Source organism: Porites lutea, chromosome 7, assembly GCF_958299795.1.
Source record: "Porites lutea chromosome 7, jaPorLute2.1, whole genome shotgun sequence".
In the NCBI taxonomy this organism is placed as follows: domain Eukaryota; kingdom Metazoa; phylum Cnidaria; class Anthozoa; order Scleractinia; family Poritidae; genus Porites; species Porites lutea.
The window spans coordinates 7982379-7999110 of record NC_133207.1 but is presented as its reverse complement, the minus strand read 5'-3'; the positions used below and the strand labels follow the sequence as shown (position 1 = coordinate 7999110).

The 16732-nt window shown below is 38.8% G+C and overlaps 2 protein-coding genes across 2 annotated transcripts in view; both read right to left on the bottom strand.

The window, feature by feature from the left end:
* LOC140944395 (protein sidekick-1-like) overlaps positions 1-6353 on the bottom strand; it is a 28854-nt gene extending 22501 nt beyond the window's left edge. Inside the window, exons 1-6 of the mRNA XM_073393544.1 lie at positions 6276-6353; positions 5610-5694; positions 4715-4849; positions 1425-1657; positions 995-1079; positions 153-309 (exon numbers count right to left, since the gene is read on the bottom strand). Coding sequence (XP_073249645.1) covers positions 153-309; positions 995-1079; positions 1425-1657; positions 4715-4849; positions 5610-5694; positions 6276-6353 — 773 coding nt within the window. The remainder of the gene's footprint in view (positions 1-152; positions 310-994; positions 1080-1424; positions 1658-4714; positions 4850-5609; positions 5695-6275) is intronic.
* Positions 6354-7165: 812 nt separating this feature from the next.
* LOC140944394 (CUB and peptidase domain-containing protein 1-like) lies at positions 7166-15311 on the bottom strand. Its single transcript, XM_073393543.1, has 7 exons — positions 15252-15311; positions 14482-14772; positions 12409-12607; positions 9303-9901; positions 8658-8672; positions 8444-8532; positions 7166-7222 (listed from the first exon to the last, which is right to left on the bottom strand). Exons 2-7 carry the CDS (start codon positions 14735-14737, stop codon positions 7166-7168), a joined length of 1215 nt encoding a protein of 404 aa, XP_073249644.1. The 5' UTR covers positions 14738-14772; positions 15252-15311.
* Positions 15312-16732: the final 1421 nt, after the last annotated feature.

Below are 16732 nucleotides of genomic sequence, written 5' to 3'. Positions count from 1 at the left end.
TATGATTACATGACAATGCACAATGCTCAGAATGCTCTCAGTGACTTTGTACGATACGTTTAAGGGCGGAGTAAGGAGGTGAATTTCATCAGTGAAGTCGTAAGTGCGCCCTTCTCTTACCATTAGACCCATTAGACAATGCTTTTTATTACCTGCAATAGCGGAAGTAAATCATTTCTAATGTAAAAATTGCTACTGCGTGATTTACTCTAGCCTTGCCGATTTTCCAGACGCATTGCACTTCGGCTTCTTCTCCGCCATTTGCTTTATACAACAGCCCAGACGTTTCATTCAAAAAACCACCACAGCCTTAGGAAAAAAAACAAGAATGCGACGAGTGATATATCTGATTTAAAAATGCATTACGTTCTAGTGATGTTTATGTCAAGAGAATTTTCAAGACAAATTAAGAAAACAATCACCTGTAGCTCGGTACAAGACGAGTTTATCTAACTTCCGGCAAGGAAACGACAATCAATAAAATGCTCAATACAACAATTAAATTATTTGAAGTTAGATTCGAGGAGCAGAAAATGTTTAATTTAAACCGGTCAAGTAAGACATTCATGCAAAGGAAGTTTATCTAACTTTCGGCAAGGAAACGACAATCAATAAAATGCTCAATACAACAATTAAATTATTTGAAGTTAGATTCGAGGAGCAGAAAATGTTTAATTTAAACCGGTCAAGTAAGACATTCATGCAAAGGAAGTTTATCTAACTTCCGGCAAGGAAACGACAATCAATAAAATGCTCAATACAACAATTAAATTATTTAAAGTTAGATTCGAGGAGCAGAAAATGTTTAATTTAAACCGGTAAAGTAAGACTTTCATGCAAAGGAAGGAAGTAGCAATTGTATGATCCTTTATCCATGTTTGCTCCAGCAAAAATCACTCAGACGAAAAAATTGAAAACCTTCAATTCCCTTGGTTAGGGAAACTTAAACTACCAAAAAAGTTTTGACCAGCTACTTCTCTGACTATTTTCTAACCTGGACAGCTTCCGTCCACAACTGACACATCATCGATTGCAATGTCAATTTGAGACGGTGTTCCCTTTATTCCTTCAAACGTCACCTATGACACAATAAATTATTTTTATAATAGCAAAGAAACCACAGATTAACTACCATCGATTTTATATTATACCAATAAAGTGGTGAAGGACAGGAGCAATAAGAGGCGGAGCCGGAGAAATAAGAGGCGGACGAGGTACGAGAAACGGGAGAAGAAAGGGCGAGCAGATGGAGTTCAAAATGAATTGGAATCGTAATGGGCGGTACGGACCTCCCTGACAATCCTGCCCCAACCGCCAAACTCTTCCGAAGGGAAGGAGTTGAGGAAAAGAAGCTGGAGCCGGGGAGATGCAAAATACGGGAGATCAGAGGTTTAATACTCAACATGATCCGTTTACACATTTACCATATCACTGAGGTATACTGTCCGGATGGCCCTTTTCCAGTAGTTACCCTGATTTCCTGACTTGGTGAATATTTTATTATTTCTACTGTAAACATTTAGAGTTTCCATTCCTGATCCGTACATGTAATAGTAGAATGTTAAGCAGTATGACGATTTATTTCTAGGTAACGCAAATGTCAGCTTTGCATTATCACCAGATGAATGACGATAAGTTTCAACATAGAAATATAATCCTGTAAATAAAAAACAATAATAGATAATAATTATAACAGCAACAACTAGGAAACTGTAATAAAGGAGGATCTGGTTTGCATCCGGAAACGATAATAGGGAGCTTAGCCAACGACGACGGCGACGCCAACGAGAACGGTGAAAGAGCAATAGATTTAGATTGGCAAAAAAAAATTTGCTCGTGCATCGCGCTATTTTGTACGTTTCTTTGCCGTCACTGCCCGACTATACGTCGTGAAAATGCCAAATTTCACGTTTTGTGGAGGACGTGAACACAAGACAACGACCTTGCTTTTCTTTTTCTGAAATTTGATACAGTCTTTTAGAATTCAACTGCAGAAAAGGCGACGTTTGACGAATTAAAGGAGAGAGCGAAAGCGCGATAAAGTTTGAAGAAGCGCGACTTCACATTTTTGGTGAAGTTTTTGTAGCCGTCGCCGTCGTTGTTGCTTAAGCTCCCTAACATCAATAACAATACCCTTCATTAACCCTTTCACTGCCAGAGTGCTTGATGGAGTCTTGTAAGGTAACTCTAACTTTTAAGTCTGTGGACGAAATCATATGATGTGACCATTCACATGAAAGCTCTCTACCTGTACTTACACATGGTGCTATTTGTTTTTCAAAATTTCACAAAATGAAATTTGGACATCTGGTCAAATGTTTCTTTTGGCTAAGTTTGGCAGTGAAAGGGTCAAAACCTAACTGGGGTCTTAAGGGACTGAATTAAGACAGAATCATTCAAAGCTGACTATTGAAACGTTTACCGATTCTTTCTCCGCTAGGTTTCTGCTCAGAAAAAATTAGGTTGCCACTACCAGTGTCAAAAAAGCACTTCCATGAGGAGCGTACGGGAAAGTTAAACTTTCCTTAATAGGGATAACTAATGGTCTTTTCGAACATTCGCGAGCGTGCGAGTACTGTGACTTTTTTAGAGCACGAGCAGAGATAAACATTGGCCTTGCGAGCAACGAGTATTTTAGAAAGTACAACTCTCGAAGAGCGAGCACTTCTTATACTTTCACCTGAAACAATCCGTATGAAAATCCGTCCCTTTAAAATATTTAAACAGAAAATAGTGAACGGCGTTTTAACTTAAAATTTATCTCGTGCATTTCCACTGAACTTGATAACCGCATTAATTGTTTATAGAACTTAACATAAGTGCAATGCAGAATCACATTTATTTCGAAACAAAGACGCAGGGATTTACAAAATTTCGAGCAATATTGACAAGAACGCAAGCATGCCAGCAATTGCAAAAATTTTGAGAGCATGAGCAAGCAAGCAATTGTTGAAATAAGGGGGGGGGGGGGGAAGAGATCGAGAAACGATGTTCTCACAACTTGCAAAGCGGTCACCCAGCGTGGTGGTCAGCGGATAATCACAGTATTTTTCTCACAGTAAATATTTTTAGACTTCTTAGAAGCAAGAACCGAACCGACAGAGGAAATCAGAAATGCTTAAAAAATTGAAAAAAATCATATCATGCATCTTTGTTTTTCTTGCATATCGTATGTGTCTTTCGGTAGTGAAATGCGGGGGAAACTAAAACGCAACCGTGCTAGATCTTAGCCAACAACAACGCGCTCGATTGATTTATTTATATGTTACATCGTTTTTTGCCGGGCAACGATAACTTGATACTGATAAAAATTACTGGAGCAAGTGTAAAATTTATCGGAAGCAAGTATATTCAAGAGAGCTTTATAAAAATGAGCTTACTGCTCTACATATCATAACTGAATAAAAACTAACACTTCATAACATTTCACTTCGTTTATTTCGATCAGTCAACACCTTGAATCCAAAGCTAAAATTCAAAAAGATCCTAAAACAAATCACAATTACTACTGACAGCTCTGTACCTTGAACTGACTTTAACTTTCCTAAGGTTTCCAGCAAAACACTGCTCGATAGCTCAACTCTTTGGCGGTTCTTAGCAGCTATACGGAGCTATATGTTGCATATTCCAAACTCTGCGAAGGGAAATTGTTTAACAGAAAAAGAAAACCACACACTATGTCTGAAAGGCGACATAGAATCAATAAATTTGCGAATTACCAAAATATAACAGTGAGAAACAGTCCCGCCTTCGACTGCCATGTTTTTGCTTTTTCTCAAGACCGTGTATCTATGGTTTTTGACGCAATGCGCATGATCAGTACACAAATCCGCTGGCAAGACCCTTGGTGATCGCTTTGCAAGTTGTGAGAACATCGTTTGGATTTCATTTAAGAGAATTTATGGGAAGTAGCTCCCCCCCCCTACCCCGGTTGAAATTTTGCAATAAAATCGAGCAAAATCTGAATTCCTATCTTTAGTGGGATTCCAGATTCCAAAGCCAAGCATTCCGGATTCCACAAACAAAAGTTTCCCGGATTCCATGCAGAATTCGGATTGTCTTATATGGAGCGAATCGGCGTCAGCCTTCTCGGCAATATTCTCATGCTAAATAGAGGGTTGCTTTTCATACTTATTTATAACATAGCTAGAATATTTGCCCAATCAAATTGAATAGCACGAGCTTGCTAGATTGAGCACGCTGATGACGTCAATAAACTTTGCCTCGAGTTCTTTTACTTCTTGTGAGCTTAACAATACTCCCAAGACGTCTACTTAGTGCACACAACTCAACAGTGTTTATCATGTGTTTTAGAACGTAAATTTTAAATTTAAGAGAAAACGTTTGAATTCGTTGACCAATAGTACGAAACTGAGGTGAGTGTTGTTGTTACTTGTTATTGAACGAGCTGTGCGGACTATGGTGTGTTCAAATCATTTTTTGCAAAGTTTTTCTCTCGAAAGGAATTTTTCGGAGAATTTATAGTTCTCCGGCACCTTAATATGCATTTTACAATCTTTTTGAATGCTATCTTAGGCTAGAGTTGCTCTCTGCTGCACCTCGAGCAACTCTTAGGCCTCTTTCGTGCTCTCCAAACTTCCCAAGTGCTCAATATCTCGACATACGCACGCTGACGCATGAACCAATTGTTAAAATTTTTTCGTGAAATGAATGTAAGAAAATGCCAAGGAATAAATTTCAAAAGCCAGCAAACCTCTTCCACTTGTATGATCCGAGGGTGGTCCAGTACTCGACAAATACCTTCGGCTACGTTGGGGCCTCCAATCAAATACATCTTCCCTTGACTGGCTCCACTCAAAGCACAATCCATTATCAAAGTTACAGGACACTACAAGACAAGCAGGTGAAAAAATTATGGGTCGTTTACTTGAAGAGTCGTTCCATTGTGTACAGATGAATGGCGTAACTGGCAAGACGAGTTACGCTAGGAAAAGTCATTTTCCAAGTACAAAGGAAACTGCTCGCAGGCTAAAAATGTACATTTTTTTTTTCTTTTTTTTACCTAGACAGCTTCCACTGTTTATTTCTACACTATCGATTGCGATATCGCCAGTAAATGAAGTCCCTGCTATCCCCTCGAATGTTACCTGCAAAGAATGTTGAGTAGTAGTCAGCGGTATTAACACTTACTATATGTTAATTGGCCTAATTAACCACGCCTACACTTCTCTTTACTTCCCACCATCTAACGTGAGGTATTACGCCGGTTAATAATTAAAAAGTGTCATGCCTTGGCAAAAATTCGATATACAGTCGACTGGTAAACCGTCAAAAAGAGTTTTTCTAGCTATTAATTATTCATGACCATGATAATGATGATAATAATGATGATAATGTTGATAATGGTGATGGTTTTCTTACGATACTGATGAAGGTGATGATGATGATGATGATGATAATGATGATGATGGTGATGATGATGATAATGACGATGATGGTGGTGATGATGATAATGATGATGATGGTGATGATGATGATAATGATGATGATGGTGATGATGATTATAATGATGATGATGGTGATGATGATGATAATGATGATGATGACGATGATGATGATGTGCGCGTTAGCACAATTCTATTTCTCACCAATCCATTCAGAATTATATTTCTCTTCACCATAATCCAGTTGAAATTTTGATATCCGGAAATGTTTAATACTTTGCTGTTTCCACTGTAGACGTTAAGAGTCCCAACCGTAGCTCCATACATGTGATAATAAAATGAGAGACATGACGTTTTTCCGTTGTTTGGAACAGTAAAAACAATCTTGGCTGTGTCGCCGGGTCTTCTTGGGGAGGATGTTTCAATGTACATATATTTTCCTTTAAGATAAGAGGAAGAGGGAAATACCACTTAAACAATCAATAAAGGGCAATAATACGATAAGTGGCCGACTTTGTGATGTATTTTGCTGTTGATGTTTTTTTTTTGTTTGTTTTTTTTGTCTGTTTGTCTGTTATTGTTTGTTTTAACAGAAATGTCAACAAAAAGTGCCTTTCTCTTTTAGAGCATACTTTGACTGAAAAACACATTGCAGGGATCTTTACATGATATAAACTTCTTCATGCGATTTGACAACTAATTTACTTAAGCTATATTTCTCCTACATTGAAGATGGAATGCACTGAAAAAACTGGACCTTTTACAGCGATAGTGAAATGTCTATACATTGTAAATTTATAGAATTTTCATAAAAGTGCAAATCTTCCCCTCTTTTGGGGACTAAAAGAAAACGATTTTTCTAAATCAAACCTGCTCCCCCTTGATCAGAAGACGGTCCAGTAGATGATGATGGTGTTGAACCAGACCAAAGTGTCCAATCAAAGTCATCCGAAGAAGATTGGTTCCATCCAGAGCATAATCCACTGTCAAATGAGCACCATACTAAACTCGTAAAAAAAATGAACAAAGAAACATTTTTATTATTCTTCCAAACACCAACTTCGTGGTAAAGACCATTTAACAAATTTATTTTTCATTGCGTGCGAGGTACGAGAACGCAACCCCTAATTTGCGTTGGGTGTTATGTGCATTATTGGGTGTCATGTGCAGTTAATAAGGGAGGCTTTTTCGAGATTGCATTTGTCGTCGTCGTCGACACACATTTGCCTCGCTTTGAGGCGCTTGCCTACGTTTGCCTCACTTTGACGAACTAACTCACGTGGTCATTGGTGCGCATTCAAGCGTTTGATGAGGTCTTTTATTCTATCTTCGTAAAGCGTTCATCTTTTAAAAGTTTGCTGAATCTTCGTAAAGCGTTCATATTTCAAGAGTTTGCTGAAGGTCTACTATCGATCTGTGTTGGCTGAATCTTTCAAAACGTTCATCTTTCAAAAGTTTCGGCGGCCGTTGTGCCACAAAGTAAATCTTTTTTTTTTTTTTTTTTTTTTTCTCAGTGATCGCAGCGATCACAGCGATTGTAGCGATCATATGGAAACCGGGCATAATCTGTCGCAATGACCATCCACCCTTCCTCCTCAACTGCCACCTGTACGCCTTACAAACATATCGAACGCAATCTTCTAAGCTCCGATTACTCCTACTTTATTTAAATCAAAATTTATTCAGAAGCACTAAATTTAGCAGGGTTAGTTTAAATGGAGCCCGATGGTGTTGAACCAGACGAAAGTGTCCAATCAAAATCATCTGAAGAATATTGGTTCATCCGGAGCATAATCCACTGTCAAATGAGCATCATACTAAACACATAAAACAAATAAACAAAAAAATAAAAAAAATGCATTTTATTTGAGAGTTAATGTCTTTAGTACGAAGGAACTAATTGGGAACACTTTCTTTTTTACTTCTCAGGCCTTTTATTTTTTTATTTATTTTTATTTATTGATTTTTTGTGGGGCAAAGGGCTAGCCGTTTTCACTGCAAAGGCAGTACATTATTTCTCAAGTATTTTAAGAGACTGAGTATTGATCCGAGCCCGGGAATCGAACCTGCTAACCCCCCCTCTGCAGTCATGCGCCCGAATGGCTGAGTTAGTCCTGCCACACATGTCCAATACTCTCGACCAGATTCCAGTGGACAAAACCTGGAGTCCGACGGAGTCTAGTCGAAAAATGAAACCGGAAGTTCAGTAGAGTCCACTTGAGTTACCGGAAGTTTAGTCATGAGATGAAACCGGAAGTGTAAACAATACTTAGAGGAGGGTTGGAAAGTCGTCCGATGGAGTCCATCGGATCCATTGGAAACACTTCGATTCCGATGGAGTCTCAGAAGTCTAGTCGTGGCATGAATCAAAACAAGCACGCTGCACGTGTAACATAACTCGTTCTTTAAGCCCTACGTCGAGAATGGCAAGCCTAACAGGCAACAGAACTCGTTCTTAAAGCCGTGAGTCGAAACAAGCACGGACGTCGGTACACTAAAGTCGTTCTTAAAGCGATGAGTCAAAACAAGCACGCTACACAAAAAATATAACTCGTTCTTAAAGCAATGAGCTGAAACGAGCACGCTACGCGAATGGCATAACGCGTTCTTAAAGCCACGAGTCGAAACAAGCACGGTACCCACGTAACATAACTCGTTCTTTAAACCCTAAGTCCCCCGGGCCCTTTATTCGAGACGGACTGGCACGCTTAAAGCCACGAGTCAAAACAAGCACGGTCGACAGTATTGGACAACCCTCAGTCCTGCCAAGCCGGTTACAAATAAATAAGAATAATACGCAAATCAACATTTTCTTACAGACATCAAGATTCTGGGAAAGGCTACATGTGTTTAAAAATCGCAAGAGTTCATAAAAGCAGTAGCACTAACAATGTGTCAGTTGCATTTTTTTTTTTTTTTTAATAATGAAAGCTTTTAATTACTACAAGCAAGTTTAATTCGACTCAGTAAATTAAGACCAGTAGATAAAAGTTGGCGAGCTGATAAAAGTAAGAGAACTTTGTTCTTCTGAGACAGACCCGGATTCCTGGAAAGCCGATTAGCGCTAATCGAGGATTAAATCTCGCTAATCGTGGAATACATTTTGTCCCACGATTTGATTCTGTTCCTGAAAGGATCGTTAACCTTAATCTAGGAATAAATTAAGTGTTAATTTTAACCCACCTAGCGAGGTCGATTAAGTCACAAATCGGGGGAAAACGTTTGTAAAAACAAACAAAATGGCGGACTTACCGTTGCCACAAACACCTGAAAAAAAGTTCCGACAGCAAGAAATTGATATGGACCAATTCACTGATGAAGAGCTCTGCAGTAGATGCGGGTTTGACCGAGAGTCAATTCAATATTTGGTAGAAATCCTCAAGAAAGAGCTCGAAAGACAGACGAGGAGAAAACATAAGCAGTTGCCAACGTGGTTACTACTTCATGTAATAAATTTGATCATTATAAAAGATGGAATGCGGACTGTGGACTGCGGATTGAATGTATGGACTATGTAATAAAAACTGGGCCAATTATTTCTAGGTAGATGAAGAATTTCGGTTTCCTCTTCTTCTCCTTTGGTTCAACCTAGACCACTTCGTTTTCCGCCATTTTCCTTTACTTCACCCGTGTCTAAACATTTTTCGCGCCATATCTTTTTAAAAGGAATCATCCCAAAAACTAGTTAAACCGGTTTATTTTAACACTAATCTCGGATTAGTTAATCGTGCGTTTATTTCGCTTTCAGGAACTCCTTTTTATCCACGATTAGTTATCCGAGGAATAAGAAAATTAATCGTGGATTTGACGCTAATCGGAAGATGGTTTAATCGTCTTTCCTGGAACTGGGGCCAAGGTTATATCAAGCTGTAATAAAAGCTATTTTCGTATACTCACCTAACGTAGACACCGATAGATTTTGTGGCGAGACTCTAGGCAGCACTGCTTGATAAATATGGTTTGTTATCCATGCTTTCAGATCTCTAACGTAAGCAAAAACCACATACTTTGAAGCATACGCACAACTGTAGCCCCAACTTGTTACACCTTCAAGAAACCATGTACCGTTAAACTCACACACCAATGGACCACCACTGTTTCCTACACAAGTGTCAACGCCTCCTGCATCCGGGCCAGCACAGAACATGGAATCATCAATTTTTCCAGTGTAGGAATAAAGACAACGTCCTCTGGAGACCAATGGAATCTGAGCTTCCATGAGTGCAATTTTCTGGGACCCACCTGAAGACAATGTACCCCAGCCCGTTATCCAGCACTTTCTGTTCAAATTGTCAAAAGGAAGAGCGTGGAGCATATCAGGTAGGCAGACAAGCCCGGTGCCTACTCCAAGACTTGCAGGTTTTAAGAGCTTAATCAGGGCGATGTCATTGCTATACCTCAACGGGTTATTATAGTTTTCATGCTTGATGATTTGTGCGACCTCGATTTCCTGTTCTGTTCCAACACTACTGCTTGTTGTGTAGTGGGCTCCCAACCTACGAAAAAAATAAATGAATGAATGAATAAATAAATGCAAAATTATTTAATTAATTTAACTAGTCCGACAGAAGGCAGAAGGGCAAATAATACAAACTCATTCCTAGCCTCCCCTCCTATTCGCCCCACGGTCCTCTTTCTTCCGCTCTGGGAGACAATGAGGACAAGACCCTGGTAATGAGGTTGTATAAAAATATTTAGCCTGAAATTGATAAGATTACCCAAAAGTAAATAATAGCAATTATTATTCATTCCAAATATTTCTCCATTTCTGATTGGCCAAAAACACACACATAATTCATCGTAAAGAGGTCCTGTTGACCAAAATTGGAAAGAGTTTTGTCATATTGGACCGATGACGTCAAAAGTGCAGCTTAAGTTGCAGATTATTGAACCGGTAACCGAGAAAACCTGGGGATGAGGTTGCGTTGTTTTGATATTGAGAACAAAATGGCTGAAAAGTCGGCGAAACATTTTACTCGTTTCACGGCGAAATATTGTCTAAAGAACAGCAAGAAGACACCTCGACGGACGACATCTCATATTCAGAGTAGATTAGACCTTTATCTCCTAAACTTGCTGATAAAGATACGCTATCGATATCAAATTAACATCGACCGAAGTACGCACGATTTAGCTTGTTTTTAAACTTGGACTTATTTAGAATGAGTAATAAAATAATTATTGAATTCGGCTTTGGTAGGATATGAAGAATTCTGCAGATCAAGGAGGTTGTTATCCACCTCGGCCGATAACACCCTCCTCGATTTGCAGAATTCTTCATATCCTACCAAAGCCGAATTCAATAATTGCTAATTAAACTTCAACGATGACGATTATGTGATAATGATGACGATTATATCAAAAACGCCAAGCCATTTATGAACGAACTTAATGATTATCCTTTCAAGGACCAATGTGATCGCAGTTGTGTATTAATTTAAGTAGCCAGAGTCACTAAATAATGCACGCAGAGTAACACAAATCACAGCCAAAAATGCGAGATGCTGCTGCATGCATGCTGTCGGGATAGTGGTCACACTCCAGTGACGCCCTAGTCTTCCCCTCTCTCCGCTTGGTCACATTTTTGACAGGTTGATTCATGAATGAAAACTTATGCAACGTCTGGAAATTTGTTTGCCGTCAGACTTGCCGACAACTGAAGCTTCAGTTAACTTTTACAATTGTCGTGTCCTTCTCCTACCACCACAAAATGGAATACAACTGCTGTCAAGTTTCCATTTCTTTTTTTCAAAACTGAGTTGTTTAATGTTGGGGTTTTCGTCGAAGAAAGTGTCGAAAAGGAATTCATCGATGGCTGCGTTTGTGGCAGTTCATGCAGGCTCTTTCTGCGGACTACAGGAAATGTCTTTCAACATTTCACACTTTTATCCATTCGTATTCCTCCACTGCCGCCACAAAATGAAATACAGCTGCTATCAAGATTCTTCTGTAATTCGAAGCTGGTTTGTTTATTTGGTTTGGATTGAGGAAGACTTCGCCGCGGGATTCAAGTCGAACTTGCAGGCAGCAGAGTACAGGAAATGTTTCGGGCCTCACTTACTCGGTTTCAGAAGCTACATCCAAGGTGAGTGAGCCTAAGTAATTATACAATTTTGCCTCCTTTGAGTTTTATCGTAAAGTCAGGCGTATTTTAGGAAAAAGCTTATTATAATATTAAATTCATGATGTGTGGTGAAGAACTGAGGTCGAGAATACCCAGTTCTTGTGATTGCCGGTACATCTTTCATGGAAAAAGTTAGGATAATTAGCGAAAGCCTTCTCTCCAGGCGCATTTATCTATTTCAAAAGCCAAGCCTCACAAGCGGACTAAAAAACAAACAAACAAATAAAACAAGAACGTCCATTTTTCGAGTTATGGCTGGACTGTTCTTATTTTCTGAGGAGTTTCAGCCTGGAAATGTTCTTACAGATGGGTCTTTCGCCAGAAGAAACAAAAAGTGTAACTTACGTACAGTAAAAGTTACTGAGTATCGGATCTATATTGTGATGTATAATCTAAAGGGTAGTTTACTCGTAAGGCTTCGTCGGTCCGATTTTGCAAAGAAAACTTAAGCTTATAATAAACCGTGACTGTGCACTGGACGTAGCCGAACATTTTCGTGAACGACAAACAACCTATATGAACGATTAAAAATTCACGGGCTTTGAGCTTCTCAAAGGGGCTTAGTTGGGTGGCTGGGGTCCAAACGGCAGGGGTAAAAATTCTTTCCAAGACTAATACTCTGATCGATTTTAATTTATATTTGTCTCCTTAAGTTTTAAAGTCACTTTTCACTTTTAGGTAGTTAAATGTATATAAATGGACGCTTCCCTTTTAGCCTAGGCTAAATCTATATATTAGAGGGAATAACTTGTTAAAGTTCGGTGTCTTTGTTTTGCGTCATTTGACGTCTTAGCCCCGGGAGATTTGAATTGTGTACAACACTGCGTTAGCCGAAAAGGGTTATACTTCTGGTTTTGAAAAAGTTTAAGCATAACTTACTTTACTTTGATGGAAGACGGCGATTTTCCGCTAATACAATTTGCAGTGGTCAACACCCAATAAGGATCTACTAACGATCCTCCGCAAAACAACTGGCCATAAGTTCCCATCAACATCACCTGCCACGGCCAGCTATTTACTCTTGCAACTGAACCACCAACAATTAGACTACTAGCGCTTGGTCGAGAGCCACAAAATACTATATGCAATAGAAAAAATTGTAAAAAATATCAATTATTGTATCAGAAAAGGGCAAAAGCTTTTGTCCGATACCATCGGATAAATCACTGAAAAACCTACAATTATGGACAAAAGTCCTTGGGACAGTAATGCAGTATTTCGAAATTTTCTTACAGTTCTCCCCGCCCCCCTCCGCCAACCTATGTACAAAGTTGAAACTAGGGAAAAATTCTGGATACATGCGTCCAACATCTGTTTGTGGGGTGAGGGGAGGGAATGGGTCTGTGCAGTGAATTGGAAAACACCCCAGAAATGCAAAAGTGTCCCAAGTCTTTTGCTCAAGATTTTAGGTTGTGGCCGGGTATTTTTTAGCAGCCACCTGAGAGTGAGCTATAAGCTCAGGTATGGACGTAAGGCTACAAGCAGGGAATATGAACCTTCGTGGCACTTACATACATATGAAAGTACGTTTTCACGCCGCAGGACGTCCAATCTGGATGCGCCTTCCCTTTTCGTCGAAGGAATCATAATCGTTTAAACCAAACTTCTATTCGAGACGGCGACGTAGGGCCGTGATTAAATTAGAGCCAAGACCTGAATATTAAAAAAAAAATTCCCTGGTTCCTTGAATATATCTCCGTCTGTTTGTCTTGGTCTTCAGCAGGGCGATTTTGTACCACGTGAATGACCAGCTTCGAAGAGCGGATTCAAATTGAACTTCATTTAAAACGCTACCCGTAAAAATATACCCTGGGGATCACTACATTATCATTATTGTTACTAGAGAGCCTAAGCCTGTCCTAAGCAAGAAATATAATGCAGTGCAATTAAGCAAAACGAGAAAAGCTTGTAAATCACGAGCCGAAGGCGAGTAATTTACAAGCTTTTCGAGTGTTCTACCAACATCCCAAGTGGGTTATCACGCCGGTAAACCCATATAAAGTGTGGTCTATTGCTTATTTAAAATAACTTGTGGTAGAACGGAGTGTTTTAGGTAAAAAATGTGGTTTTCATAAGCCAATCTTGACTCACGATCTAGTAGCGGCGAACTTTCTCAAAATTCAGATCAATCAAACAAAAAACAGCAGCACTTCAAAATACGAGTTTTTGCACTCATTACATGATAACTTATGAAAGCTGTTTTACAGGAAAAGTATATACATATTTATGCGAACGTACAATGAAAGAATACGTTCATGGTTTGTTTACTATATACAAGTAGAAAATTGAGCATCAAACAGTACGCAGCTGTACTTTGTGGTTTGAAGAAGGTTATGGCATCGATATTATCGAACGATTCGTGCTAATATTGAAAAAAAAAAACAGCGCGAAACTATGACATCTTTCATCATCGTTTACAGCTTGTTTACAACCTGCAGTGGCCTATTTTGTACCAGAACTTGATCAGATCTCTCTTTGAAACAATTTCTTTAATTCAGTAATTTAACTTTGGCATAAAATATTTCAAAAATGCTAAATCTGTCCGTTTTTTGCTGGTTGGCACTGGTTAAGTTTTCCTAGAGACTTTCTACACCAGAAATTCACACAGTTGTTGTCTTCCTCTGCGATTCGGCGTCGTCGTGAAATGTAAACTGCTTTCCAGCTTTGTACTTTATAACTTTTAAAGGTATGGCATGGCAGAAGTGAATTGTGACGCTCAGTAATAAAACTTGGAAACCAACGCTTTTTAATATTAAGAAGGGCTGTGTAAGTAAATTGTTCTGTTTTTGAGTCTTTCTAAGATCGTTGTTTGCAGATCAATAGCCGGTTTTATGTATGGCTCGTGGTCTGGATGCCTTTTTCTATGGGTTTACCGGTATGATAAACCATAGGTTTTTGACCAATGAGATTGTGCTTACAATCTCAGTTATTTTCCAAAATGTGTTAGTTTACCATCAGTGGTTGAAGCCAGACTTTCACTGGTTTTGTAGGCTTGTCCAGTCTTGTCAATTCCATACACTCCGATTCGGTACCTTGTAGAAGGTCTTAAGCCTGTAATAACTTTAGTTGTCGTACTTCCTGGGACAGTTTCTTCAGCTAGTAAATTTCCTGCGAGACTTTTAATAAGAATCAAATAAAACCTGGCAGTCCGGTCAATGTTCGTGCGAAGGGCAGACCACTGAACGCTAAGACCAAAATGACTGGACATCAAAACAGTCACATTCCATCCTGAAAGCGGTAAAGCTAAAAACACAAAAGTAATAATAATAATAATAATAATAATAATAACGATGATGATGATGATGGTGATGATAGTACCTACCCAGAAAAAACGTATCAAAAGACCTTATTCACGATAGCCGCCATCTTTATTCTAGATAATAGAAAACGAAGTACTTTTAATCTTAAAGACGATAAATGCAGTAGCGGCCGTAGATGTCCTCACAGCAAGCCGTAATGACATACCGTGTAAACCTTGCATGTTTATCAAAAAAACCGTTGTCCCGTTTTGACAGAATAAGGAAACTCAACCATAATAACTCGTTTTGGTAAATTTTATCACTTGTTTGCCCCCACGTGACATTCCCTATATTCCATCGATCCTAAAGCGCGTGCAAAGATGGCTGATATCTTGCCGAAGGTCTATTTACCTAGGTGGCGGGGAACGGATTGAAACCAGGACTAATACAGAAACAGTAAAATAAGCATCGACTAAAACGTACCTGAAGATATGCCGTTCTTCAAAACAGAAAACTGGATTTTCACCCTGCTTCGATTACTTCCAAAAGCCATTTGAATTGAGATGTTACCGTACGAGCCAAACTGTACATCCAACCAAGTTTCTGTATTGAAAGGCCTACAACCGTCTTGATTGAGAACCTCGGTACCTTCTCCATCAATAATCTTCACATACTCGCTGTGTAACAAAAATATATACTACTTATTAACCGAAAAAAAGGTCATTACAGGGAAATATCAGACCGAGGTCTTGATGTATTAAGTTATTTGTTATATAGCTTTTCCTTAGGGACTGAGTCAGTGATCAATCAAGACTAACAACTGATCAGCGGATAACTTTAAAAAAAACACGTCACGTCAATGAGTTGTACACTCGAATTGTTGCCAGCAAAACAGTCAGATGACATTTATCAGCGGATACCCTTTTTGACAGCTGTCAATTGACCATAACATGGATGTCCATAAGGATGTCCACCATCAAGTTAACACAGATTGTATATGTCTTGGACTCCTAGCTAGTGATGCCCAGGGAATACAAATTTGTCATAATATTAGGCTTTTTTTTTTTTTAATCAAACCACAAGAATTTTCGACATTTTAGTTGCCAGCAGAGTGAAAAAAAGCCTTTGAAGCGCGCGCGTGATAACGCGTATTTTCCTATTACACTGTCCTATTAGGGCTGAAATCAGGGATAGATAGTTATAGTCAATCAGATTTCAGAATTTTGTTTTAGTTGTGATTATAATAATAAAAATAATAGCAGTGATAATTATAACACTCATCATCATCAGTGATCACAGAAGAGTTAATCAAAGACAACGTTGCTGGGAATAACACATATTCTTAACTGAAGGTCATATCCATCAAGTGCTTGAATTAGTATTTTGACATACAGTACTGGTAAAACAAAAATGTCTTGAATTTATACTTCTATTAATATTGCTTTTCTTTACCAGTAAGGTTATCTCATGTTTTTTTTAAATTCACAAAGATAACAAAGAACTGCCTCTTCTTTCCATTCATTTCATTTCTTAAGAATTTATTACATTACTCAGTTTACCCGCAATAGGGGAGATATAATTCTCGTACAGATACCAAAGCTACAGCCTGGGATATACCGGTACTTAGTATGGTCCACTGACATGTTTCATCGTAGCTGCTTGTACTATTAACCTCAATATTACCATACGTAATATTTATTGTCCTGGAGCAACCTAGAGAGGACGATTTCAAGAAAGACCTTCAATGATGATCATGTAATGTGAATATTACTTTAGGAAAACAAAATAGATTATATGATAGAGATTTACATCCTCCTAAATTAAAAGGGTTATAAAAGTTTTAAGAAGGGCTTCTGACAAGATGCGCTGGTGCAAGAAAGGGCAATGCCAAAAATAGGCAACTTGCACTAAGAGGTCACGTGACCGTGAGTTGGAATTCAACTGATGCCAAAAATTAAGAGAGC